Source organism: Xyrauchen texanus, chromosome 5 (assembly GCF_025860055.1).
Source record: "Xyrauchen texanus isolate HMW12.3.18 chromosome 5, RBS_HiC_50CHRs, whole genome shotgun sequence".
NCBI lineage: Eukaryota > Metazoa > Chordata > Actinopteri > Cypriniformes > Catostomidae > Xyrauchen > Xyrauchen texanus.
The window spans coordinates 3,385,455-3,413,363 of NC_068280.1; the positions used below are offsets into that span (position 1 = coordinate 3,385,455).

Consider the following 27,909-nt stretch of genomic DNA (forward strand, 5'->3'; position numbering starts at 1 on the left):
GCAGAAGATGGAGCTCTTTACAAACCCAAAACCACAGGAGCAAAAGAGAAAGCTTGTATTAGGGAGGTGGTGAGGGGGATGGAAAGGAAAGTGATGTGATGTGATGTACAGTACTTGCGCATCTATTATGACGGGTGACAACGCATTCTAAAAACACGGGACCGTTCAATGCGCAATTGAGCATTCAGAATAACCAGCCGTGTAAATCAATGAAAAGGTATATGCAAAAACACAGGATGTAAAAGTCAAAAGACAACTGGGACAATTTCATGAGTAAAGTCCCCTGGATCAGTTCAGGTTTCTCTTAGTCTCTGAATGACTAATTCGGGTTTCATTTCTTAGTCTATCATATTTCCCACTTCATATAGAGAATGTGGGACACGTCAGGGACTATATCCTCTATTAGCAACTACTAAGAACATTTTAGCAACCATTCAAAGCAGCCTATCGAACCAAATTGCTGAATACATTTAGCCATACATATAATTGCCCAGCAGGCCTATTGATATGACTACGGATTAGGCAGCACAATAGAGTCATTCAATATAAACTACTGTCAGTACAGATAGTAAGCATCAACTCTTTCTCTCCAATGATTCTTTACCACGACAACACTGAAACATTACTAAGAATGAAACAGTGAAATCTGTACTTTTTCTAATATTACTCTCTTAGATTACTCATAAACAATCTAAATCTTACATTTTAAAGGTTGGTTCAGGCTAGCTGGGACAATTCAAACACAATGCTCCTGTTATGGCTAAATGTTGCCCATGCTAAATATGAAACATCAGTTAGCATCAACATCGTGAGTTGCTGGATGTTTCATTTCTGGAGAAACTATGTAGATGCAGAAGAGATGTCATAGGCGTTATGGCCTGATGAATATACCCTCTACTGGAAACACTGGGAAACCACAAATATATCCCTGGGCCTCCATGGTCGGTTGGTCAGTCTGTCTGTCTAACTGCCCCAGCAACCACCTAGCATTCACTCAGAACACCTTAGCAATAACTTAAAAAACACTTAGAACACATTAGCAACTGCCTAGCAACCATTCAGAACACCTTAAGAACAACCCATCAATGCCCCAGCAAACACTCAGAACACCTTAGCAATAACCTGGAAAGCACTTATAAATACCTCAGCAACTGCCTAGCAACCACCCAAAATACTTTAACAACCACTTATCAATGCTCCACAACCACTCAGAACACCTTAGCAATAACCTGGAATCCACTTAGAACGCCTTAGCAACTGCCAAGCAACCACTCAGAACACATTAATAACCACTTATCAATGCCCCAGCAACCACTTAAAACACAGTAGGAATAACATGGAAACCATTTAGAACACCTTAGCAACTGCCTAGCAATCACTCAGAACACTTTAACAACCACTTATCAATCTCCTAGCAAAAACCAACAATAGCAATCACTCAAAACACCTTAGTAATAACTTTGAAACCCCTTAGAACACCTTAGCAGCTGCCAAGCAACCATTCAGAACACCTTAACAACCACTTATTCATGTTAGAGCATAATTTCTTTTTTTCTAGTAAGACCTTTGATATTATGGCAATATTTTTTTTCCTGTAAAAATATATTAAAATCCTTTAACAAGATCAATTAGATTGATCTTGTGTTAGAAACAACACAGCATAAGATATTTGGGTTTTTCAGAGAATGTATTTTTAACATGTGTATTTTGTCTTTCTGGCAGAGTTTTTATAGTCTAAACAAGTGAAAAAATCTACCAGTGCTGAAGAAGTAATCCAAAGTATTTAGATTACGTTACTGAATTTGAGCAATCTAATGGAATACGCTACAAATTACATTTTACAGCATGTCATCTGTAATCTGTAGTGGAATACATTTAAAAAGTAACCCTCCCAACCCTGTTAGCAATAACCTGGAAACCATTTAGAACACCTAAGCAACTCCCTAGCAACCACCCAGAACACTTTAACAACTGCTTAGCAACTACATCGAACACCTTAGCAATTGCAAACACTTTGAATACCTTAGAAATCACATAGCAACAGGCTCACAATGCCCTACCAAAAACTTAGCAACACTTTCTCCATCTACATCCAAGTACAACATACATGTATTGTAACAGTAACCACCAAGAACACCTCAACAACCTCTTATCAACGCCCCACAACCACTCATAACACCTAAGCAATAACCTGGAAACCACTTATAAATACCTCAGCAGCTGCCTAGCAACCACCCAGAACACTTTAACAACCGCTAAGCAACTACATCGAACACCTTAGCAATTGCAAACACTTAGAACACTTTGGAAATCCCATAGCAACATGGTCACTACCAAAAACTTAGCAACACCTTCTCCAAGTACAGCATACATGTATTGTAACAGTAACCACCCCAGAACACCCTAATAATAACCTAGCAACTGCTAAACAACAACTCAGAAAACCTTAGCAACCACACAGAACACATTACTGTTCGGCAGAGCGAGAGCAACCACCCAAAACACCTTAACAACTGCTTAAAGGCCCAGATACACTCACAATTAAGTTCATTTAGAGCTTTAAACGATCAATAAACTAAATCCCCATGTGCTTTAAACTTGTCAATATTCAACCAAGACATTTTTTATAGTTCATTTCTATTTAGTGTCACAGAAATAACACACAGTCAAGGCAATCTAGCAAATAGTTATGCATGGCCTCCACTAGAGGGCAGTGTATCATTATGTCCTTATTCAAATATGATCCACTTCAAAGTAACTTGATATCATCAGTATGTAACTTTACTTGAAGTAGCAGTCATCCTATCACTTAGGAATGAAGCTTATGAAGTAAGAAGAGCAGGGTGAGCAGTATACCAATGATAAAAAAACAACAACAAAACAGAGGGTCGGTTGAAGAATGGGTTAACAATTCCTACAACTTAAGTGGCTGACCCTAAGATGCAGCTTCATTTTGATATCTTCTGGAATAGATAGTTGAACAAAATTATTCTGAATTACATCTGAATTATATCTTACCTCATTAAGGCAATATTTACCACAAAGGTCTTTCTGAACAATGGTCACTAGAGTGTGCTACAAAACAATGAGTCCTGTATAGACAACCACCACACATATTGCACTGCTGCCACACGATTGGCTGATTAGATAATCGCATGAATAAGTAGGTGTACAGTTGTTCCAAGTTATGAGATCAGTGAGTGTGGGGAAATATTCTCTGTATTAAGGCAAAACATGTATCAGATTTCAGGATGTGTAAGCCAGAGAGACATGCAGAGCACAAATGAATAAAGGAATAACACAGTTGTTTTAGGGAATAGAGCTTAAATTAGAGGAAATGTTGTGGGCGAGGTCCTGAGCAGAAATGATTTACTAATTGTTTCAATGCTTTGTACTCGCAAAATAGTCAATGAGCTAACAATCAACAATTTTGCTGGGCAAAGTTTCCTGTTTACTGTACGCATCCACTTCTTTCCTCTTCAATGGGTAATGAGGATACAAATGTGATCATAATTGGCCCAGTGCACTGTAATAATATTGCCAGGACATGTCCTCCACAAACAATGTGGGCTTGTCTTGGTTGGTATAAGTGAATCAACTTTGAAGGTCAATATAGTCAAAATGGTTTGTTCAGCAAGTTCCTATTTAAAGTGACCTTCTCATGGAACACTGTTAAAGTAGTGACTAGTATATATGGTTACTGGTGTTCAGAGCGGTTTCTAACATGTTGTTTTGCAGTGCTAAGGAGTCCAGAGCGGTTTCTAGCGTGTTGATATGCGGTGCTAAAGGGTTCAGAGCGGTTTCTAGGGTGTTGTTATGCTGTGCTAAGGGGTTCAGAGCGGTTTCTAACATGTTGTTTTGCAGTGCTAAGGAGTCCAGAGCGGTTTCTAGCATGTTGTTATGTGGTGCTAAGGAGTTCAGAGCGGTTTCTAGCGTGTTATGCTGTGCTAAGGGGTTCGGAGCGGTTTCTAACATGTTGTTTTGCAGTGTTAAGGGGTTCAGAGCGGTTTCTAACATGTTGTTTTGCAGTGCTAAGGAGTTCAGAGCGGTTTCTAGCATGTTGTTATGTGGTGCTAAGGAGTTCAGAGCGGTTTCTAGCGTGTTATGCTGTGCTAAGGGGTTCAGAGCAGTTTCTAGCGTGTTGTTATGTGGTGCTAAGGGGTTCAGAGCAGTTTCTAGCGTGTTGTTATGTGGTGCTAAGGGGTTCAGAGCGGTTTCTAGCGTGTTGTTATGCTGTGCTAAGGGGTTCAGAGCGGTTTCTAGCGTGTTGTTATGCTGTGCTAAGGGGTTCAGAGCGGTTTCTAGCGTGTTGTTATGCTGTGCTAAGGGGTTCAGAGTGATTATACCCCATAATTTTAATATGTAAATAATAAAAGAACATACCGTATGACTTCTGTCATTCTTCTTGCTACTTTTTTACAATGAAATGCTTAATTGCCAAAAGTAATTCATTGTCAAAAGTAGCATGAAGACAAGACAAGCCATATGTTCTTTTATTATTTCACCTTTCATCCATCAATTAGTGCACAATGGAAACTGTTCAGCAGTGTAAATATAAGTGAGTGTTGAGTAACAAAACTGTTATTGTTCGCACACCAGAGGTCAACTGGATGACTGAATTACAGATATGGAACTTGCTTGGAAACAACTACCATTTTCTGCTCCGATGAAGAGCAATAGAGCACGACAAATTACAGTTATGTAACAGTTTAGTCATTAAAAGGTGCCTTGTATAATTTTTGCACCACCAAACAGGATGGCAAAATAATCATCGACGTTTCAATCAAATGTTACCATGCAAACTGATTTAGGTTTTAATGACAATTGAAAACATTAGACACATTTAAGTTCAACGTACACGTTTAAACAGTCTGTGCTTTTCAACTGTATTTCAGGCAAATGCAATTCGAAATTAAAACAATGAAACAATGATTAGTAAAAGTATGACGAATAATCAAAAGACATTTTGGAAATATTGCAATAAGTTTATTGTCCCTCACAATCATGTACTCGTATACAGTCAATTGTGTATTATAACTACCGTATATCTACATGGCCAAATATATTTACAAAAACAGCAATACTGTAAAACACTGCTGGATACAACCCTTTTAAATGACAATTCCCAAACCAGTTATTAAAAGTGCAGTGTAGACCCTACCAAACATGCTGTGCTATGTCTGATTCTCTAGCCCTCTTAAAGTTTATAAACTGGCATAAACATTCAACTGACTTACTCGCTTGATTCCCAAGTATGTAAATAAAGTGCTTGGCAACGTGGAAACCCACTGAAAATATGGGTGAAAGGACTTTGAGGTTATTATGCTCATAATGTAGGGAGGGTTATTGTGCAACAAAATTATATATATATAACATTGTTTTGTTCTTTTCTACATTTTCACATCTGACTGGAGTAGTGCATTCTGGGTACAAGCACTTTTTAACAGGAGAAATGCATCTGGAGACAAAACCTCATTTTAAACTGCTACTGAGAATTCATATCCCAATATCTCTGGGATAGAAATAATACAAATATTTCAACTTGGCAGCGATACAGACACACTGTAAACAGCGAGATCTCTCAAATCATACGCATGAACAGGCTATACACATGATAAATATGTTCAAAATTGGATATATAAAGGAAAACAATAAGAAATCATAAATATATAAATAAGCGCTATTTCTGCAATGTCCTTTGTTTTTGTCTTTGTTTTTTAGAAAAATAAACCTTTTGATATTAAAATATGTAATTCACCTTCTTTTCCTTTCCTACGGTGCAGAATAAATAGCAAAGTGCCATCGGTTACGCTCTTTGTTTAAAAAGATGCCTATTATTCAAGCTTTCGGACCGTCTGCTAACCTTCTCAACAACTAAAATGTAGCATCGGCGATTTAAAGAGTAGCTAAACACTTTTACTAACGTTCCTTGACGAGGAGTAAAGCGAACAAGCCCAAGTCTACATCATCTGACAGTCTATATGCCATAGAAATAAAGAAAATCAACTTCTATACGGCCATTGAAACCTCAAATGGCTTACCAATGGTCAATGTAACTCTGGTATTTAAACAGTAAAATCTATAGAATCACTTTGAATGGAATAGATAACCCCATAATTAACAATTTTGTCACCGTTTATTCGCCGTCATGTTAATTCGAACCCATACTGTTTGACTTTCTTTATGGAGCACAAAAGATCATTTTACAGACAATGCAGTTGAAACTGAATCACTTTGAAGCTTAAAAAAAGCATGCAAAATCTTTACGTCTCTTTCATGTACATATGAGTGAAGCTCGTGCGCGGTGGCTTACGTTAATTAATTTTGTTTAGCGCTAAAAACAACGCAAGTTATCAAGTGAACGCTTCACACAATCAATATTGTCACTGAAATAATATATACATTTTTATATGTATTATATGGACGACTTTTGTGATACTTTTAGATTGAGTACAAGTGCCGATATTTCCTTTTTGGTACTCGCCGATACAGATCCCGGTATGATTTTTTCTGAATTCCATATAAACAATTTATTTGAATTTTATAGTCACAATGGTGTCTAAATAAATGGCTTTAACCAAACGAAAATAGAACTACTAATTTTAACATAATATTATATTATTTGTATCAAATCACATTTAAAGCGTGCAGCACATGCAAACTACATATTTATCGCATTATATCGCAGCCTTTGCGGTTTAATAATCACACTAAGATTTTGATTTGTACACTGAATGTTATATAAATTATCAGATGGTATAGATTTTTGGTATCAGAGCATTTTACGAGCACGAGTACACGTACACGAGTGTGGTATTGGAGCCAATTCCCATACCAGTATCGGGACATCGCTACTTTTAAGTTTTTTTAAAGCTTTAAAGTGAGGCAATATCAACTGCCTGGATATTGTTTAAAACATCTCATTTTGTGTTCTGCAGAAGAAAGAAACTCGTACAGGTTTGGAACAACCTGAGCGTGAGTTAATAATGACAATGTTTTCATTTTTGGGTAAACTATTCCTTTAAAAAAAGCTAAAGGGGCACATTTTGAAAAACTGATGCCAGACTACGTTGATACTAAATATGGCCACATACTAAAATGTTTTGGGGGTATGTTTCAATCCAAAAGCTGGCAAGTTCACATCAGTAGCAGAGCTGACAAATCATCAAGAGGAAATGAATGGAAAGCACCTAAAGTCACGTCGTTTTTGTGGCATTTTGATTCACAAACATCTTATTTAACATCTCCGAGAACGAGTGATATCGGACGTGATAAAGGCTCAAACACATCCACACACTGTAACTAACTTAACTCCTAGTTGTCATGGAAACAGACGTCTAATTCATAGGAAAGATCTTGTTGATGCAAGAATCTGTTCTGCATATGACAAACACGGGTGATACTTCACAAGATACAGTATATCCGTGACAACACTGGACTGTATGAAGAACTAGGAAGACCACCGATGCTGGTTAGAGTATAAAACAACCTGCTCTTGACACTCAAAGCAAATGCAGTTGGCCACATACACCTATGCATTATACACATGTATTTGATTAGGAATATCTGGGTGTATATTGGCAGTGATCCCATAGGGAAGGTGAAACAGTCAACATTTCCACGAAAGAATGGAAACATCTTCGTAGGAGCATGTGGCTTTTCCAGTCTGGTAACACAAGCTCTGGAATAGAAGACATGGATACATCCAGAGAAACAGAAGCATGCAGTTTTTGTGGAGGTGGAACTCATTTTCAAGGCTGATGAGACCTGGGGTCAATAAAGGAGGTTGCACGGGTGTGCTGCTATTGCTTTATGTTTCTTATAGTCTTTGTGCTTTACTGCAGTTCTTCCCATTTATGGCACGATGAGTCTGCAGATTCTGCTCTCAGTACTTCACATCTTCATGTTCTGGTTCAGACTGAAGTTCAACATCCGAGAGGACCAGCTCCACTGGCATGATAAGGGAGGTGTCTGAATCGATGCTTAAAGAGGGCTGGTGCTCACCTGTGGAAACATTAAAGATGTCACAAAGGCAACATGTCAGAAATCAAAACTAGCCTCCAAATAAATAGATCAGAAAAGATTTGCATTAAAATCTTGTTGTGTTTTTAACAACTTATTTGCAGGACTTAAGAGCAAAGTGAAGCAAATCCATTGTAACGCGCTGACAACAGATGAGCAGGATGATACAGGTACAGAACTAGCAGCGGATCGGACTAGAGCTGAAATGGAGAACAAGGACAAACTGTGCATTTATTCTCCTCAACAGGAACAGCTGCTGCTGCTGCTACCAATGAACTGACCTCAATATATAAAAGCCAAAAGTAGCACACACTGGAATAACTAAAATAATCCAACCCAGATCCAAGAGAAGTGAAACATGCCACAGTGATCTGACATCATGCTTGAGTTCTTGCATCACTGTGGCGGTAACAAACTCCAGTACTCAAGGGGGCGATAGAGTTACCATCAAATGTCTGTAACATTAAACTGGATGTGCTATTATTCAGGAAGCTAGCTATAAACATTTGGACAATTAAACTGGAACTAGTAAGATTATCTTCAAACTGTTGCTCCGTGATGATAGACCTGAAAGAGTCAAATAAAAAAGGGTACTGTAGAAGAAGACCGTTTACGCTAATGTCTGCTATAGCGCCTCTTGTGGCAATGCTAATAAAGCAACGCGTTTGACACATTTCGTAACAAAGCACTCAAAATTGAGCTTGTGAAGCAAGAAACATTTGCGATCACATACTTTAGTTGAGAATATTTTAGGCCATATCTAGCAGACACATGAAAACGTAGGCTATACTCAATTACATTGCTTTATGAATTGCGTTCTGACCCGTTTCGGAATGCAATGATGCATAAAATACACTTTGGCCATATACAGTACTGTGGACACATAACAATGTACAGGCACTTGCTTTGCATTATGAAATCCCTTACATTTCATGGCAAATTTGCCGCAAAATTGCCACTCATTATTACACTCATTATATATGCAAACAAGCTTTTGATTCGCCGCAGATATTTGTCTGAAGTTTTCAGCTCTTCGCCGGTACTGGTGAACCTCTGGCAACAATCGACCATTTGCCACAAGTTTGCAGCAAAGCTCATTTGCATGACAAAATTGGCATGAAATTTCTATTTTCGTAAGGCTTGAACGATGAATCCTTTTGGAATGCAATGATGCGCAATATCGAGCATACGTAGCTAGAAGCTTTTGCGTTCATCTACATCTTCTTAGGGTACATTTTGCATGTCATTGAACCCAATGACATGCAAAATCGATATTGTGTGTCTGGACGCTTTCGCGTTTATTTACTTGCGCTGGGTACATTTTCAGTAGACGCGTGAAAATGTACTCTCACTTGCAATGATGTGTGAAAACAAAATTTCCATACTACTCTAGCTACTCATATGGTGCGTTCACATACAATGCGAAGCGAGCATTACGCGTGGCGCGATTACATACAAAAGTCAATGCAAAGATGTGAATAGATGCAAATTAGTGCCGGGCGGCGCAAATGAAGTGAATGACAAAATCGCTTAATTTGCGTATTTGCGCGAGTTGAAATTTTTCACAAAAGCCAATCAGCATTGAGATTGTCCAGATGTCACTGACATACTGATGTAGTAGCAGTGTAACGGTGTGTGGGCACCTGGAATTGTATGACACAACGTCATACATGTACAGAGACTGGACGTCGAAAAAAGACATCGCTTGGAGGAAAGTGAGCGAGGAAGTAAGCTCTGGAAATATGCGCGTCTACTTGATTCCAGCTATTGGTTGTACTTTACTATGAACCAAGTCGTAGAAGCCCCTCCTCCTGTCCTTTTCCAGAAGAGAAGTGGGAATACTCGCGGGTTCGCGTTAGTCACGCGAATGCAAATTTAAACACACATTTATAATCCAGCGGTCAAACTCGTGCGAGCAATGCAAGGCGAATATTTTCTTCACGTTGTATGTAAACGCACCATAAGAACGTGCAACACTGCAAACATTGTTGGCTTTTGCCATATCCTGGAGATAATTTATACCCACTTGCGTTGTGTTCTGACACATTTTGAAATGCAACAACGCACTAAATCGAGCTTGCATAGCTTGTAGCATATGTGTTCACGTTCTAGCTCAGAGTATATTTTGACCCTCCAGACAGATGATCATTTATGTACTCACTGCTGGCGATGTGGTGGCTCTCTTGGACCTGCGGAAAGGAGTCTATGTCGTGGTAAATGTGCGATACGCCCATTTCTCTGACAGCTGGATCAAGGACCACAGAGTTCTCGCCCACCGTGCCCTGACTGGCCCCCATCATGGGATTTGTAGGTGGGCCACCAATTGACATCTCATAATCAGGAGGGATGTCATCAGAGTAGTATTTATTGGGCTGTTTGGATGACAAACTACAGCATTATTAAGAAGACAATTATACAATGTACAATGCAAGGTCATATTCAAGTAAGTACGACTGAGCACTAACAACACAGGGTAAAGTATGTTCTACAGGAAGTAGACCACTCTTACCGGGATGCCCAGGGCCTTGAGGATGTTCATTTTACACATGGGACAGGTTCTGTGCTCCAGAAGCCAAGGGTCCACACAGTTCTTATGGAACACATGACTGACAAAAACAGCACAGTGAAAGCAGAGCAGTTAGAGAAACACTTTACGGAAAGAGATGTGTCTAACTCTGTGACTACATTGGAAGCAATCAGGGTCGTGCTGCGCTGTAGCCGTGAGCTCAAGGAAAAACTTAGATGTACTTGGATGCATTAATATGCAATGTTATAGTGTGATAAGCAACACTGGATTTCTTCATCCAAGAATCAGAATTCATCATTTGATTCTGTGATTTCTTGTGATGCAAATCTGAAATCTTACCGACAAGGTAGTGTCCTGATGACATCATTAGGTTTGTAGTCTTCGATACACACTGCGCAGTTGTCAAAGTCTGACTCAGTTTCCTAGAAACAGGAAATGGAATAAGCAGAGTTGTGAGTAACCATATGTGGGCATCTGTACACAGGGCTGACCCGTCCTACAGGCGAAACAAGCGGCCGGCTAGGGCCCCGACGAGCCTGGGGGGGACCCCGTGAAGCCATGGACACGTATAAAGTAAATAAACAAATCAACAGATTAAGAAACAGTGATGACTTTCATTTTGAAACTTGTACATGTTATTTGGAGAATACTGAAACGCCATGTAAACAAGAACGCTGATTTCCTTAAGCCATTTAAGGGATTAAGAGAAATGGTTTAACACACCTAGGATTCTCCCGGTTAAAGCGGCGTATGTGGCCATGTAAACACATAAGCGGCGTTTTAACTGGTTTTTGAAGAGTGCGCTTGTACGTGGAACCGAATAAAAATGGAGCCTATGTCAACAAAACATTTTTGGGGGGCCTGGGTAGCTCAGCGTTAAAGACCCCTGGAGTTTGCGACTCCAGCCAGGTCTCCTAAGCAACCAAATTGGCCTGGTTGCTAGGGAGGGTAGAGTCACAAGGGGTAACCTCCTCGTGGTCACTATAATGTGGTTAGTTCTCGGTAGGGCGCATGGTGAGTTGAGCGCGGATGCTGTGGTGGGTGGCGTGAAGCCTCAACAAGCCATGTGATAAGATGCGCGGGTTGACGGTCTCAGACACAGAGGCAGCTGGGATTCGTCCTCCGCCACCTGGATTGAGGCGAGTCACTACACAACAAAGAGGACCTAGAGTGCATTTGGAATTGGGTGAAAAAGGGGGAAGAAAAAACGGTCCCTCACGTTCACATATATGTGCTCGTACATTGAGGGAATCTCAGTGTTTTAAGTTAGAGGGAAACCCCACTATTGAAGCGCAATTCCACTGCATATCGTGATGGAAAGCTAAGGAAACAAACGCGGCAACAACTCTGGAATATCTGAAAATAAAGCGAAGCAACAGAGGATAAAATAGCGAAGTCTTCCTCGGATACCATGTTTGTTATTTACACAAGCGCCACAGGGTAATTATGTTGCTGTGGAGAAAGCTGCATGTAACCGTGAGTAAAGAGTACACTTCTTATACATGCTTTCTCGCAATACGCCGCTTTCTGGTGTCCATGTAAACATGGTCAATAAGAACTAATCACAGATGGGTTTCAGGTCAAACTCTTACTGATTAACCCTTAAATGCATGGAAACTGAAACATACACTCTTACATATTTGGGTCTTTAGAGACCGGCACTTATATCTATCACAAATTGATCTACAAAATGCCCAGATAGTGTCACATTTTCTTAATGTTTTCAAGACTATTAGAAACTAATAGGATAAAATCTATTTGATGTTTTATTTTTCATATATCAAAGAGATAATGCAACAAATCTACAACAGGATTCATTCACTTCCACCCTGATATTTCATGAGACGTACCTGGCTGTCAAAAACATATTGAGCTACACATAACACATAATATACACATAACAGTTTTCTCAGGCACTTATTGAGTGCAAACAGATGCACAACTTAATTTCAGTAGTACAACCAAATGACAAAAGTCAAATCATACTGTTCATGTGTTACACTTGCTATAGTTTATATGGTAATGGTAAATGGTCTGCACTTATATAGAGCCTTTTTTAACCTTAGCGGTTACCAAAGCACTTTACACTTTACACACTCACACAAAGACAAAGATCCCCCATTTAGCCTTAACAGACTGTAGGGGCAAGTGCTGTTAGCGATCACCTATGAAGGCCGGAATGGTACACGAGGGGGTGTGTGGCCAGCACCACGCCCGACCGCCTTTGTCTCCCCAGTGACGATGTTTTACACACCGCACCAGGTACTCATTTTAGGCTGAGTCCTCCTAGGGGAGGCCCGGGACCGGTTCAGATAATCATCACTGGTGTTGGCCATGAGCAGGAATCGAACTCAGGTCGCCAGGTTCGTAGCGCAGCGCTAACCGCTACACTACCACACACACACACACACACACACACACACACACACACACACACACACACACACACACACACACACTCTCACACACACATGTTGTGTTTCCATGTTTTATGGGGACTTTCCATAGACATAATGGTTTTTATACTGTACAAACTTTATATTCTATCCACTAAACCTAACCCTACCCCTAAACCTAACCCTCACAGAAAACTTTCTGCATTTTTACATTTTCAAAAAACATAATTTAGTATGATTTATAAGCTGTTTTCCTCATGGGGACTGACAAAATGTCCCCACAAGGTCAAAAATTTCAGGTTTTACTATCCTTATGGGGACATTTGGTCCCCACAAAGTGATAAACACACACACACACACACACACACACACACACACACACACACACACACACACACACACACACACACACACACACACACACACACACACACACACACACAGCCTACCATGTAAGGTGCTAGACTGCCATTGGGAGCAACTTGGGGTTCAGTGTCTTGCCCAAGAACACTTCAGCATGTGGAGTCGTGTGGGCCGGGAATCGAACCGCCAACCCTGCGATTAGTGGCCGACCCGCTCTACCACCTGAGCCACAGCACTATATGTATGAATATAGTACTCATACCTCTTGTAATAACCAAATAAATAGATATTCCGTGATAGTAAACTTATTTAAAGATATTAAATAATCATAAAAATATAATTGATGGAAGTGCAAAAAATAATTTTACTTTTGGTCCTTAAACCATTTAGGAATTTTGCCATTGTTTTTGTTCTATACTATTTATAAGAGACATATTGAGGAATACTAACAAGGTGAGGTCACAACTCCCAAAAATGGATGAGGTACAGGGGTGAAATAAGGTCCCGGGTCACTAAAGACCTGAGGTATGCATTTATGGATTAAGTATTTTTATTGAAGGCTTATAAAGCAAAAAAGACGTGTTGAAATAATGCATTTTGAATATTGCAGGCATTTATGAATATAAAATATTTCAGGATTTATGTTAATAAACAGATTTGATCCAATATATTTTTGGTAAAAAAGTGGTGCGTGCCTGTGCAAAAGTCACTTCCTCAATGCTAGAGTGTCTTTCCAGCAACAATATTACGACCTTCGTGGATGACTTTAAGACCTTTAAAGACATTGTGAATTTAATGTGAATTTGAGATATTTTTATAGTTGTAATGAATCCAACCATCAGGTATATAGAACGAAGTGTTGAATATTGAGCTGAACCAAAACCTTGCCTTACCTTGTCACCCTTCCGGATAGTTCGTACTTGTAACTTGCTTATGGCCTTTTTTGCAGCGTCCCCCAGTCGCCTCTGCAAAACACATGAAACATGCTACATTAGTTTTCAGATTAAAAAAAACATGCAATTGACAAAAGTAGTGAGACACTGCGGTTCTGTTAAAGATCACTGGTGAAATGCTTCTTTTTTAATTACAAATTATATTATAAACATAATTTCAGTGAAAATCTGGCCTTTTTTAAAATTATATTTTAAAGGCGTTAATGTGGTCAGACTCCTCAAACGTTTTTCTTCTTAAAGGAATATTCTGGTTTCAATACAAGTTAAGCTCAATTAAAGACATTTGTGATATAAAGTTTATGCAAAAAAATTATTTCGATTCGTCGCTTTATTTATTTTTTTAAATAAATAAAAGCAAAAATCGAGGCACTTCATTTGGAAGTGAATGGGGCAAATTTTTTTCTTGAGGGTTTGAAGGCAGAATTGTGAAGCTTATGATTTTATAAAAGCAGTTTCATTAATTCTTCTGTTAAAACTTGTGTATTATTTGAGCTGCAAAGTTGTTTAAATCATCATCTGTACGTTTGTTTTAGGATTTGCAGCATTACATCGTCAGGGCAGGTTGTAAATTTGGCTATAACTTTACACAGAAAAGGTAAGTAAGCGATTTTATCACACTAAAATCATGTTTGCATATATAATGTTTACATCTTATGGCTATACTGTTAGATACGGTTTGGCCCCATTCACTTCCATTGTAAAGTCTAAGTACATTTTACGTAATACTTTTCAATAATTTAATGTAGTAATAAATAAATATAGCTATACTTAAATAATTAGATAGAGGTATAAATACATATTAATGTTAGATTTGACACACATTCACACTCTCACCTACGGGGAAAGTTCGAATTTCTAATTCACGTAACCTGCGTGTTTTAGGACTGTGGGGGAAACGGAAGCACCCGGAGGATAACCACGAGAACACGTGGAGAACATGCTAACTCCACACAGAAAGGCCCAGGGTGAGCCGGGACTCAAACCGGAGGTCTTCTTGCTGGGAGGCGCCAGTACCCTAGTTTCCACCCACCTTTCGCGTTATTTTGTTATCGGCAAAGTGAAAATGCGAAAAGAACATTTGCCGCCTTCTGTCCGTTTCCATTCAAATGGCCTTTTATTGATAACAATTGTGTGCGTGATGACGTCATGCAAAAAAACCCCCGCTTTGTAGCATAGGCTTTGGTTTAGCACAAAAGAAATCTGCCCTGAAGACGTTTCCATTCAGAAATGTGTGTTTATCTCTAATTCGCCTCCCAGATGTCCCTAATTTGTTTCCTCTGAAGTTTGGGTAAAATGGGGAGAAATAGTTCAGATAGTTTATAGTCTTAAAAAAAGTGCAGAACATTCAGAGAATCACTCAGATTCTCTGTACTGTTTTCATCTACAGAACAGGGTACGGCTAATTTAAGTTTGTGTAAAGAAAATGCATATAGGCCTACAGGTCTAAAAATTTGGTAATTAATATTTTTTATTTAATACAGAGAATTTTACCGGCATTTTTTCATACTAAAAAATGTAACTAAACAATAATTTAATAGAATAGCATGTCTGTGCACAGAAATGCTGTTTGTACTGTGGGCTAATTCAGTGACTGCCGTCTATTATTTTGAATGGTGCGGAAAAGCAGCTTTAATAAATAAACGGATGAATACTGCATTAATCACAAACAGTGGCCATTCATTTGTTCAATGTGCACGAGATATTTGTGTTGCACTCCTGGAAGTGTCACGTTTGCAGATCGGCTCTTTATGCCGTAAAGATCAATCCATAATCACGTCCAACAAATTGGCTTTCAATACTGTCGTCATGGTAACACAGGCTAACGATTGGGGCAAACTCTGTCATGTGACACTACATTTTAGCGTTAATGCCAATTTTATCAGCAAAAACTGTTTCCAAACCATTTTTTTGTGACATTTGATGTGTCGACATACAGTTTATGTGCTTGAGTTAAACGGAAAAACATCATGTCGACATTTGTGACATTTTAGCGATAATGTGCGTTTCCATTTATTTTGATGCAATAAAAACATTTTCACAAAAAATCCTAGGATGGAAATGTAGTTAACGATAACCACTGAACCACCAATATCGGTCCTCCATAACATTTCGATTTAAGATTTTTCATACTATTGGACTGCACTGCTAATTGGCGAGGCCTATTATTTGGCCGATATTTGAGGTTAGTATAGACCGATAATTAGTCCTAGATGAAATCAGAATATTTTTTCACATTTCCTGCAATTTCTGTGATTGACATGAAATACCTAGCAATCCGTACACTTCGTGATTAATGGAAATGTAAAAATTGTGTACACTGAATGCTCATTTAAGTTCAGCAATGTCATATTTGTTAGCGTGACACCACTGCACCTGGTTGCGGTCTCGTGCGTTGGCGTAGCGGAACCGTTGGATATAGTAGAAGACGAGCCAGGCGAGAGAGATGATCATGAGGATGATGAAGGAGATGGAGACGAACACCACAGAGGTGCGGCTGACATATTTCTGCAGGTTGCGTGTGCCGATGGTGATGTGCATCGCCACGGTGATGTTCTTCTCCAACAAGGCCACAATCTCACGACCTTTGGGCTCCGGAATCATGATAGCAACCACATCACTGGTACCTAAAGGGATGATGTTGCATCAAATATCAAATGAGCACTCAAAACCCAATGTTTTAAAGTAAGTAATTGGCTAGATATTTGCAAATGTTTAAGTCTGGTATTCTTAAATCACCAATGGATACATAGAGCAGCATTTCTTTTGATAAACGTGAGTGTGAGTGACAATCAGTAGTGTGTGTGTGCCTTTAAGGTCCCTTCATGATTCTGTGTGGCAGCACCGGTGTGTAGCAGGCCTGTGCTGCTGATACTGCGATACAGAGGTAAAAATAGAGCTGCTGTGACAGCTCACCGTGTGCAGTCTGCAGTTATTATTAAAAGTGACAGCACAGCTGCAGGTCTGTTTGTGTGTCTCTGATGGACTCTTACATCATAATAACTCATTACATCAGCACTCTTATTTGATCTAATACTCACTATCAAGCATGAGTTTGCCTCAACTGATTACATCACATAGACACATAGATCTACCTATCTATCTGTCCATCCATCCGTCCATCCATCCAACCATTCATACACTCAGAATATGCTAGTAATGGCCTAGCAATTACTCAGAACACACTAATAATGGCCTAGCATGCAACCACCCTTGCAATGTCCTGGCATCCACTCAGAATATGGAAGTAATGGCCTAGCAATTACTTTTGGTATTCAGACTATCTTGATATCTACTCACACTATATAAGCATCATGAAAAATGTGTTTAAGGTTCACGTTCATTACTTTAGGGGCATAAGACATCAAGTTTCGTTATATGCAGATGATCTGCTTCTCTATGTAAGTGACCCTTTGACAAGCATCCCACGTATCCTGACTTTGTTGAATTCTTTCGGTCGTCTGTCGGGATATACGCTAAATATCTCTAAAAGCGAATACTTCCCAATCAACCAATTAGCTGTAGCCATATCGCCATCAACTATACCCTTTAAAATAGCCAACACAGGATTTAAATACCTTGGCATTACAGTTACACGATCCTTGCGAACAATGCGAGAGCAAAATCTTACTTCATTAACAACGACGGTCAAGTCCGATTTACAAAGATGGAATTACCTTCCGTTGTCCTTGGCCGGTAGGATACAAATTATAAAAATGAATGTGTTACCAAGATACTTGTATGTTTTTCAATGTCTGCCCATCTTCCTTCCCAAGTCCTTTTTCACAGCTATAAATTACATTATTTCATCATTCATCTGGGCTGGTAAACGGCCAAGGGCAAGTCGTACACTGCTTTGTAGGGATAGATCGGCTGGGGGACTGGGTCTGCCCAATCTAATGGGCTACTACTGGGCAGCCAACGTGCATAAGATAATATCTTGGTTTACTTCCCCTCAATCCAGTTGGTGCCAGAGTGAGTCAGCCTCTTGCTCCTCGTCGCTGCTAGCTTTAACATGTAGCACCTTGCCCTTCTCCCCGTCAAACTTTACCTCTAATCCGGTTGTTGTTGGAACTCTAAAAATTTGGACGCAAATAAGACGCCACTTCGGATGGCTCACCCCCCCTCTAGCAACTCCTATTTGCAACAATCACCTGTTCATTCCAGCAAAGACTGACTCACGATTCTCAGTTTTAGAAAACAAAGGGCTGCGTAGTTTGGGAGACCTGTACATTGATGGTATATTTGCGAGCTTCAACCAATTAATTTCTACCTTCAATCTACAAAAATCAGACTTTTCCCGGTACTTCCATTTGCGGGACTTTGCGAAAACACAAGCCACGTCATTCCCACAGATATCAACAGCCAGCGGGATGGACCTGGCTCTTAAGACTAGAACCCTGTCAAAGGGCCACATCTCCTTTTTTTATAATTTATTGTCCTCAGCCAGTGAATCTATTTTACATAAGATCAAGATGAACTGGGAGTCAGAACTCCAATTTAATCTCTCGGAGGACGTCTGGGAGGAAGCCATGGGGGTTGTTAACTCGTCATCCAGCTGCGCGAGACTGTCACTAATACAATTTAAAGTCTTCCACAGGTTACACTATAGTAAGGACAAACTATCAAATCTCTATCCAGACAAATTTGATGAGAATTGTAGTAGCAGCAGGCTCCATGCAATCTTTCCCACATGTTTTGGGCATGCCCCAAGTTGTCTGAATTCTGGCGACTATTCTTTAAAACTATTTCAGATATATTAGGCATAACTTGAACTCCAACCCCACATATCTCTATTTTCGGCAAGCCCCCGGACGGCCTCCGTACCACAACCATTCAAAATAACGTAATTGCCTTCGCCTCTCTTATTGCTCGCAAGAGAATTTTGTTATTGTGGAAGTCTCCTCAACCACCATTAATCAAAGTCTGGCTGCACGACATTTCAGGACTTCTGGAACTGGAGAAGATCAAATTCTCACTTATGGGATCATCTGGCAGGTTCTATACTCAGTGGAGACCATTACTTAACTATCTAGATAAGCTGCCAGCTCAGGAAGTCTCTTTATAGAGTCCCACTGTATGGTTATTTATGTACTATTCCCTCTGATCCGGGCCGCCAGCAGCAGATAGCCCCCTATGATCTGTTCACCCCAAGACATTTCAACATAACAGATAACAACAGATAACTTGCTTTGGAGACAGAGGAGTGAGCAGCAATTGATTGATATTTACTTTGTACAGTTAATGTCTAGCACCTTACATTGGTATTTTAATTATTACTGTGTAGGTATAGGTGTATATAATTGTGGGTATGAGTACATTATATATATATATATATATATATATATATATATATATTTTTTTATGTTTAAGTGGATCATGGGAGGGAGGGAGGGAGGGGAGAGGGAGGCGGGGGGTTGTTCATTTAAGTTCATGTATGCACTTTATGTCTGTTTTTGTACTTGATAAATAAAAACTATAAAAAAAAAAAAACACAACAGACTGAAGACACAAAACAAAAACCTCCCACGAAGGGACGGAACAGGGCAGGAGTGACCACAGCAGCGGGTTGACTGGCCAAGCAACACAATAAACGGTGGCCACTGAAAAGGTAAGCATTTGGCTTATTTAATTTTGTGTTGCTTGCCAGTTTACCTGTGGTGGTAAGAACACTCTAAAAGCTCTTCCAAATTTAAATAAGGAAAATAACATAAATAGAGGGTTTTGATTCCAGAAGAAATAATTGCATGCAATGATCTGTTTTCTACGGTTAAGAGGGCCTTGATGGATAACAGTTAAAAAAAATAAAATAAAAATATATTCCACATAGGTTGATGAAATGAAAAGTGTGTATAAATCCCGAGGGGTTTATAAAGGCCTTGTGTGCGTAATAAGTGTGACATTTCTGTGGTTGTGAGTGTATTTGTGTCTGTGTTTGAAAGTGTGTGTGTGTATGGAAGTGTACGACTGAGTACAGATATAAGCCCAACACAGGGATTGGAGTCTTTAACAATAAAAGGAACTCAAGAGTGGATGTTATATGAGCCCTATAAATAAGGGGACAAGTGTGAATATAAGCCCTAAAAATGTAAAACGGACAAGATGAATGGAGTAAATGTTGTATAATAAAGATATTTGTCTTTTATATGTTGAATGGATGTTGGGAATGAAAGCCCGTCTCGTGAAACTTTGGAAAGGAATTTCCTTGGTCCAGAAATCTTGGCGTTATTAGTTGTTTGGCAATTCTACAAAATTGCAATATATGTGATCCAGAGAGAAAAACTCTAACAAAGAGTATATATGCGATTTATAGCAAAGAAAATCTATTTCAAGACCTATTTTCAATCTTCCATCAATAATTTTGAACCTAGAAGCAAAAGAGTAATACAGTATAAATGAACAATAGGGAAAATATAAAAACTGTAAGACAACACGGCTGTAAAAATGTGCATGGAAGAGAAAATGTAACTTTTGGCTTGGATTTAAGTCATGGGCTGTTCTATTCAGGCCACACAGGAAGCCTGGTGTAAGATTAGAAGAAAAAGCAGTTTTGGGAAATCACATTATCTGAGAAAAAACTTTGACTCCTGTGTTTTGCATTAAACTAAATTCAACTAAGTAATTGGATTTTAAACAAAGGTTGTATTAAAGATAAGTGTTGTCATAATACATAAGGTATAATTATGGCAGCCACTGCTGTGGACATATTAGGATAAAAATATCCATTGTGTAAAGAACTTATAGATAAACTCTCAAACAAATGGCAAAAAAGAACCAAAACATTTTAGGAACATTTAAGGAAGGGACATTCGATGTATCTTTGTGTGACGAAATGGAAACGTTGATAAAAAATTACAAAACTAAAGATAAGAGTAACAAAAATAAAAAGAGAGAAGCAAAAAGAGAGAGGGAGAGAGAAGTGCTAGCATTGTTCAAAACAAAAGGAGAAAATTATCTGAAAAATAAAAGACAGGCTAGAAAAATACTGAAGGATGCGGAAAGGGAGATGAGTGGAGAAGGAGAAGAGGCCCTTGTCAAATCACCTCCATATGTGCCCTCAGAAGGTCAGTTCCCAATACTCAAGGGAACTGTAGAGGTTCTAGGGGAAATGCAGATGGAGGGACATGTGGAGTTCAGAAAAAGTGAGAAAAACCTGCCACATAAAAGAATTAAAGAAATGTATACATCATAATAGTTAAACAGGGAGCAGCTTTGAGTATAACTGAGAATTAATTTGTAAAAAATTGGTTTAATGTAATAGATTCTGCTCCATGTGTATCCTTATATTTAGGGAAGAATTGTATTGCAAAATATTGGTGTCCAATGATGAAAAAAAAAACTAAACCAATGGAAGTGCCAATGGGAAACAACAGTAAATCCATTGATTTTTCATTCTGCTGACAAAAATTACATGAAAATGTTGTGTGGGACTCCATTGATGGGTACTCCAGATGATAACAATACACAAATTGGAAGAGACTATTGATGCTGAACTATTTAAAGAATTGGAGCGTCAGGTACCAAATAAGTTATGGTCTCAGCATGACACAGATGTAGGACTGGTAAATTCAGCCAGTCCAATAAGAATACGACTTAAGCCAGATGCACATCTACCAAAAGAAATCGCAGTATCCTTTACGGCCTGAGGCTGAAACAGGCATAAAAGACACTATAGACCAGGGGTGTCCACACTTTTTTGCGTGATGATCTACTTTTAAATGACCAACTCAATAAGATCTACCAACTAAAAAAAACACAGTAGGAATTCCATGTAGGAATAAAAAAAAAATATTATAATGTTCAATGTTGATATCATTCAATGTTAACACTAAACCCAAAACACCTACAGCACAATATAAACAATAGCCAGGGCATTTAGCTTATTCTGATGATTTGCACTGAATTGAATCAGACAGTTTTGTATAATCCGGGCATTAGCCGCTGGTAGCTAGCCTCAAAAATGGCTAGCTTCGCAATTTCGCGCTCTGTTCTCAGAAGCACTTGGAAGGCGCGAACCTAGTTGTCATGGCAACTGATTAAACAAAAATTTAAAATTTTTGGTCAAAATGTACTCGTCAAGTGCAAGTCAGACAGAAACTAAAGTAAGGAAAATCATAACATTTATTTGTATTAATAATATTATGTGGGAGTGGTGGTGGTGTAGTGGGCTAAAGCACATATCTGTTAATCAGGAGGTTGCTGGTTCGAGCCCCGCAGCCGCCACCACCATTGTGTCCTTGAGTAAGGCACTTAACTCCAGGTTGCTCCGGGGGGATTGTCCCTGTAATAAGTGCACTGTAAGTCCCTTTGGATAAAAGCGTCTGCCAAATGCATAAATGTAAATGTATTAAAATTTTACGAAATACATTTACATTTTGTGCGATCTACCAGCATTGCCTTTGCGATCGACTGGTGGATCGCGATCGTCGTATTGGGCACCCTTGCTATAGATGGTCTAGTAAAAGAAGGAGTATTAATGGAAACTAACAGTTACTGTAATACTCCAATTTTGCCTGTGATCAAAACAAACAAATCTAAATGGCGCCTTGTTCATGATTTACGAGCAATCAATGATATAGTACAAAATTGTCCGGCTGATGTTCCAAATCTGCACAAGCAGCTGACAAATGTCTCTCCTGATGCCAAATACTTTACTGGGAGTAAAGTATTTGAGAGAACAATTTACATGTGAGTGCAGCTTTATCAGTGTAAACTTGATCAATCAACAAAAATAAGACAGGTAGTGTTTATTATTTTTGCTAGGGAATGTCTGAATGGAGAGATTGAGTGAGACCTTTGGGACTCTGTAAGGAGAGTAAGCAGGAGGGGTTAATACCATGCACTAAAAAATATCGTCTCTCTTGATGTCTCCACTCAAACAAAGGGGCGCCCCGAATTTAGAAAAGATAAACAGCAGATTCTTTTAAGATTAGATATTTTTCTTTAATTTCTTGTTTTATATATACAGTGTAGGCATTGGTTGATCATGGGTACACTGAGAGCTGCCAATGAGACTAGAATTAAAGAAAATCAATTTAAGAATGAGTTTGATCATTTCATGTTCTCTACTTTTCAAATTTGCTTTGAGATGTTTTTTTTTTTTTTTCCATGGGTTTGGTCTGTGACCAATCATGCCAGATAAAATTGAAATAAAGTCCCAATATGTGATATATTTAATTATAAAAATAATTGAAAATGCTAATAAAAAAATTGGTCATTGGTAGCAGGTGAAACCTATGGAGAAACAAAATAAAACTTTCTTTGAGAGTGAGTTTGTCACAAAGGGGGCAGAACCACAACAGTGGCTATTCACTTTGGAACACTACTAGCCACAGTGGCTGATAAGCCAAAAGGTTAATGTCAAGCCCTGCTCACAACCACTCAAAATACCTTAGCAACCACTCAGAATACCCAAGCAATGCACTAGCAACCACTCAGAATACCCAAACAATGTACTAGCAACCACTCAGAATACCCAAGCAATGCCCTAGCAACCACTCAGAACATCCAAGCAATGCCCTAGCAACCACTCAGAATACCCAAGCAATGCCCTAGCAACCACTCAGAACATCCAAGCAATGCCCTAGCAACCACTCAGAACATCCAAGCAATGCACTAGCAACAACCAAAACACCATAGCAACCTCACAGAACACTATTGCAGCAACTGCCTAGCAACCACACAGAAAACTGAGCAAGCACCAAGAACGGGCTAGGACAGAGTCATATAAGGACCTGTAGGGACCTGTGTAACATCTAGGGATCTGAATATACAGACTTGAGCTGGACTCTGTTGACTTGGACCATTAAGAAACCACCTAGCAACAACCCAGAGCACCCTTGCAAGCACATAGCAACATGCTAAAAACATTCAGAATACCTTAGCATAGACACCACCCTGGGAACCAACCAAGCATCAGGCAGGGCCAGTCAACCCATCAGGAGACATAGGTGACCACCTAGGATGGCATCGCTTCGGGGGCGGTGATCTAACAAGCCAGTAAGTATGTGTTCAATCTGTGTCGAACAAAATGCACACTGTGTGTTCCGATGACATGTTGTGGCGCCCCCTAAGGGACAAGTAGGTTGTGTACTAAATGCCTTACTACTATACTACTCTTACTGTGAGAGTATTATGGATAGTATGCCTTTGTGAACACGGCAATAGACTCACGAGCATAGCAGGCTTTTAAGAAAGGTAACTTTGATAACCTTCATCTTGTGCTGTGTAATGTGAAAAGGTGACAAGATGTTTTTTAGTCCATTCATTAATGCTACTCAATATATATATAGGCTTCTATAGAAAATGTTCAAATGATGCTCCTATAAATCACCAGAAATTAACGCTTTGGTGCTGGAGGGTCTTGCCTAGGGTGCCAAATGGGGTAGAACCGGCACTGGCATCGGGCAAGCGCCACTCACATTTTCTTGATGAAAATATAAATATCTAGTTCAGCCGCCTGAAGCTCTGGACTTCTTGATCTCTAGCCGTGACTCACTCAACGTCAGCCTCACGATCTGAACAGATTTCAAGTCAATCTCAAGCAGAGAACTGACTATTTGCCATGGAAACTGACTGAGCTGTTCAGATTATTAAACTGCTGAGATAAAACACAAAACAGGCCAGCCAAAGTCATATTTAAGAGGGCGACTTAGACTTAGCATACTAGGCCGGTGCAAACAGTAGCAGGTCTAACACAAGCCAAACTCTTTGCAGAGAGAATCTGCCAGCAGGCTTATCACCATGCAGGTCACTCCCACACACACACGGTAATCCAGCAGCACGGCTGTGTTTTATATAACACTGTCCATCATATCAGTGTTTGTGGCAGCCTAATAGAAGAATAAACATCACAGTTGAAAAGATAACAGCCTCTGTTTGCATACTACCCTGAGCATTTCTGACTATCAGAGAACAAACACTCAGCCTCTTGAGACTAAAACCCAATAAACAAATACCTTAATGGGCCACTCAGTAGTTTTTTTCCTAATAAAAAAAGTTTTACTCATAAAAAATACATTTTGAAACATACGTATAAAATCATGAAAACCCACATTACGTTTTATTCTCCATGGAGAGGGTGCCCTCATGGGGGCGGCCATGTTGGAATCACATGACCAGCCGAATACTACTCGCTTAATCTCAGTAACCGTCCTGTTATTGGACACTTTCACTCATTGATTAAACTCATCATGGCTGAATAGTGATTTTGTACATAGGCATCGGTGACTGAAAACTATTGTGTTTTAATGATGTTACATCCAGGCCACTAGGTGTCAGTGTCAGAACAAGTGCACCTTAAAATGAGACATTTTCATTTATTCATTTAAGTTTATTTATATTCTACTTCTTTAAGCAACAGATAATGCTACACTTGAATACTAATATCTAAATGCCCAAGACAAATTCACTTGAGAAGCAACATTTACGAGTTTTGTGGGTTTTGAAGTCATGTATATGCTATGTTTAAAGTTAAGTTTAAAGTTCCAAAATTTCTGGGGTCTGGGTATCTCAGCAAGTATTGACGATGACTAGCACCCCTGGAGTCACAAGTTTGAATCCAGGGTGTGCTGATTGACTCTAGTCAGGTCTCCTAAGCAACCAAATTGGGCCGGTTGCTAGGGAGGGTAGAGTCACACAGGGTAACCTCCTCGTGGTGGTGATTAGTGGTTCTCTCAATGGGGCGTGTGGTGAGATGTGTGTGGATCATGGAGAGTAGCATGAGCCTCCACATGCTGTGAGTCTCCGAGGTGTCATGCACAAGGAGTCACATGATAAGATGAGCGGATTGACGGTCTCAGAAGCGGAGGCAACTGAGACTCGTCCTCCGCCACCCGGATTGAGGTGAGTAACCGCGCCACCACGAGGACCAAATAAGTAGTGGGAATTCCAAATGGGGAGAAAAGGGGATATTTTTTCCAAGAATTCATCCCAAGTCTTATCCGACTTTTTTTTTGGCTTGATTTTAGTACATTGTTGCTGTATTTAAGTATGCTTTATTTGTTTCAAGAGGGTGATTTTTGGCAGTATAGAGCCTCACCGTTGATGGTGCCAACATACAATGTTTTTCAGATTGTAAAGGACGTGTACAGAAAAACAGCTACTGGTGCTTTTGGGGAAAAACACGAAGATCAGCTAATGTTTACCATATAAAAGCCACAATTTTACACAGCTCAGCAAGTATCAGGGCCCCAATATTCCTGGACTCTGGACTTTTGTATCTGAAATTCACTTGATTGTCAAAATGTCAACCAATAAAATCGTAATTCTATTAAAAATATGCCTTATTTTCTATATTTTACCTTTGATTTTGGGGTGCAATGTGCCCTGGAAATGTTACAATGAGATTTACCTATATAGAAAACTGAGAACAAACAAACCCAACAAGAAGAAACCTGCAACGATTGCAAACACTGACTAAATCATTTCACAACTAAACTAATAATCACCAAGGACTCGGAGCACATTTCTAGCATTTCCAGATGTGTCAATAAATGCAAGTCAAGACAACATTCATAGAGATTTTGTAATGCAGATTGTTAAACTTGACTTTTATAAATGTTTTCTCTTTTTATTTATTAAGCACAAGTAAAGTACTTTGAATATCCATTAAAACATGTGATATATATATATATATATTTCCAAATGGTGTCATTGTGCCAAGAGCCCTGGTTGGCACTGTTGGCAGACACATAACAGGTCATTGTTACATGTTGATGCATTGCTACAGAAACATAATGACCTAATGCAACAAATCAGTGTGATTGCCATGGCATTCATTAAGAATGACCTTTGCAAATGCACAAATCATGTGAGTCTCCACTTACCCTGATGTGGCATCGTTATCGTCTCATTGGAGTTGCTGGAGCCCACGTTGAATATGACCACAGCAGTAGCATTGAGACTGGCAGCATGCCTGATTTTCTCTCTGTATGTGCAGTTCCCTTTGGCAATCAGTGCTATCCATGGGCTGCTGGTATTTGGAAGAGGGAATTTAGTATTACTGTCACACGCCTGCCTGTCCTGCAGAAAAGAAGGCATAAATACAAAGCCCCTGGCATCCCTTTTAGGAGAGTGCTCCCCATATCTCCCACACTCTGTCTTCTCTGTCTTGATTTCAGATGTCACTGGATCTAGATAGGTGATGTTGACAAAAGCAGTGTACCATTCCTCTTTCTCTGCCACTGTGAAGTCCAGACACAGCAAATGCACAAAGCAAAAGGAGAGTAGCCATGTAGAGAAGGCAAGACTCCGGCAGGCTTGCGTTAGGGACATTGCCATGTTTCCAGAAATTATCCCATAGAACAGTTTTCCAAGCTGGGAAATATCCTTTATGCCTCCTGGTCTTCAGTATGTGATGGTGTTTGATTAATGCATGACTTGGCAACAAATAATAATAATAGGTAAGTTAATGAAAATACTTCCATGTCAAACTCCGTTGTCCTTTGAAAGTGGATTATTGATGCAGTCCACCATCATGACGAGTCACCCAGCAGCATTTGCGCTTGTTGTGACGGTACCCACAAGGTTGCCAGATATTACAACAATACACTCAAAACATATTTTGGTCTATTTTTAAGATTCACGCATCTCAATTTCATAACAAATTTCTAATTAAATTAAAACACTAAAAATATTACGTTTAAAAAAA

General features: G+C 39.3%; 1 protein-coding gene across 1 annotated transcript; it reads right to left on the reverse strand.

Moving 5' to 3' along the window:
* Positions 1–4,973: 4,973 nt before the first annotated feature.
* rnf150a (ring finger protein 150a) lies at positions 4,974–27,745 on the reverse strand. Its single transcript, XM_052126929.1, has 7 exons — positions 27,086–27,745; positions 16,635–16,885; positions 14,202–14,273; positions 10,889–10,971; positions 10,532–10,628; positions 10,184–10,394; positions 4,974–8,004 (listed from the first exon to the last, which is right to left on the reverse strand). The coding sequence occupies exons 1-7, from the start codon at positions 27,537–27,539 to the stop codon at positions 7,886–7,888; spliced, it is 1,287 nt and encodes a 428-aa protein (XP_051982889.1). The 5' UTR covers positions 27,540–27,745; the 3' UTR covers positions 4,974–7,885.
* Between the last annotated feature and the right edge of the window lie 164 nt (positions 27,746–27,909).

Excerpts from the sequence above, each read along its gene's own strand:
- rnf150a (XM_052126929.1), bottom strand. The coding sequence starts at position 27,539 with ATGGCAATGTCCCTAACGCAAGCCTGCCGGAGTCTTGCCTTCTCTACA. Across the intron at positions 14,274-16,634 it reads ACGCACGAGACCGCAACCAG|AGGCGACTGGGGGACGCTGC; the intron begins GTGCAGTGGTGT and ends TGTGTTTTGCAG. Across the intron at positions 10,972-14,201 it reads CTATCCGGAAGGGTGACAAG|GAAACTGAGTCAGACTTTGA; the intron begins GTAAGGCAAGGT and ends TCCTGTTTCTAG.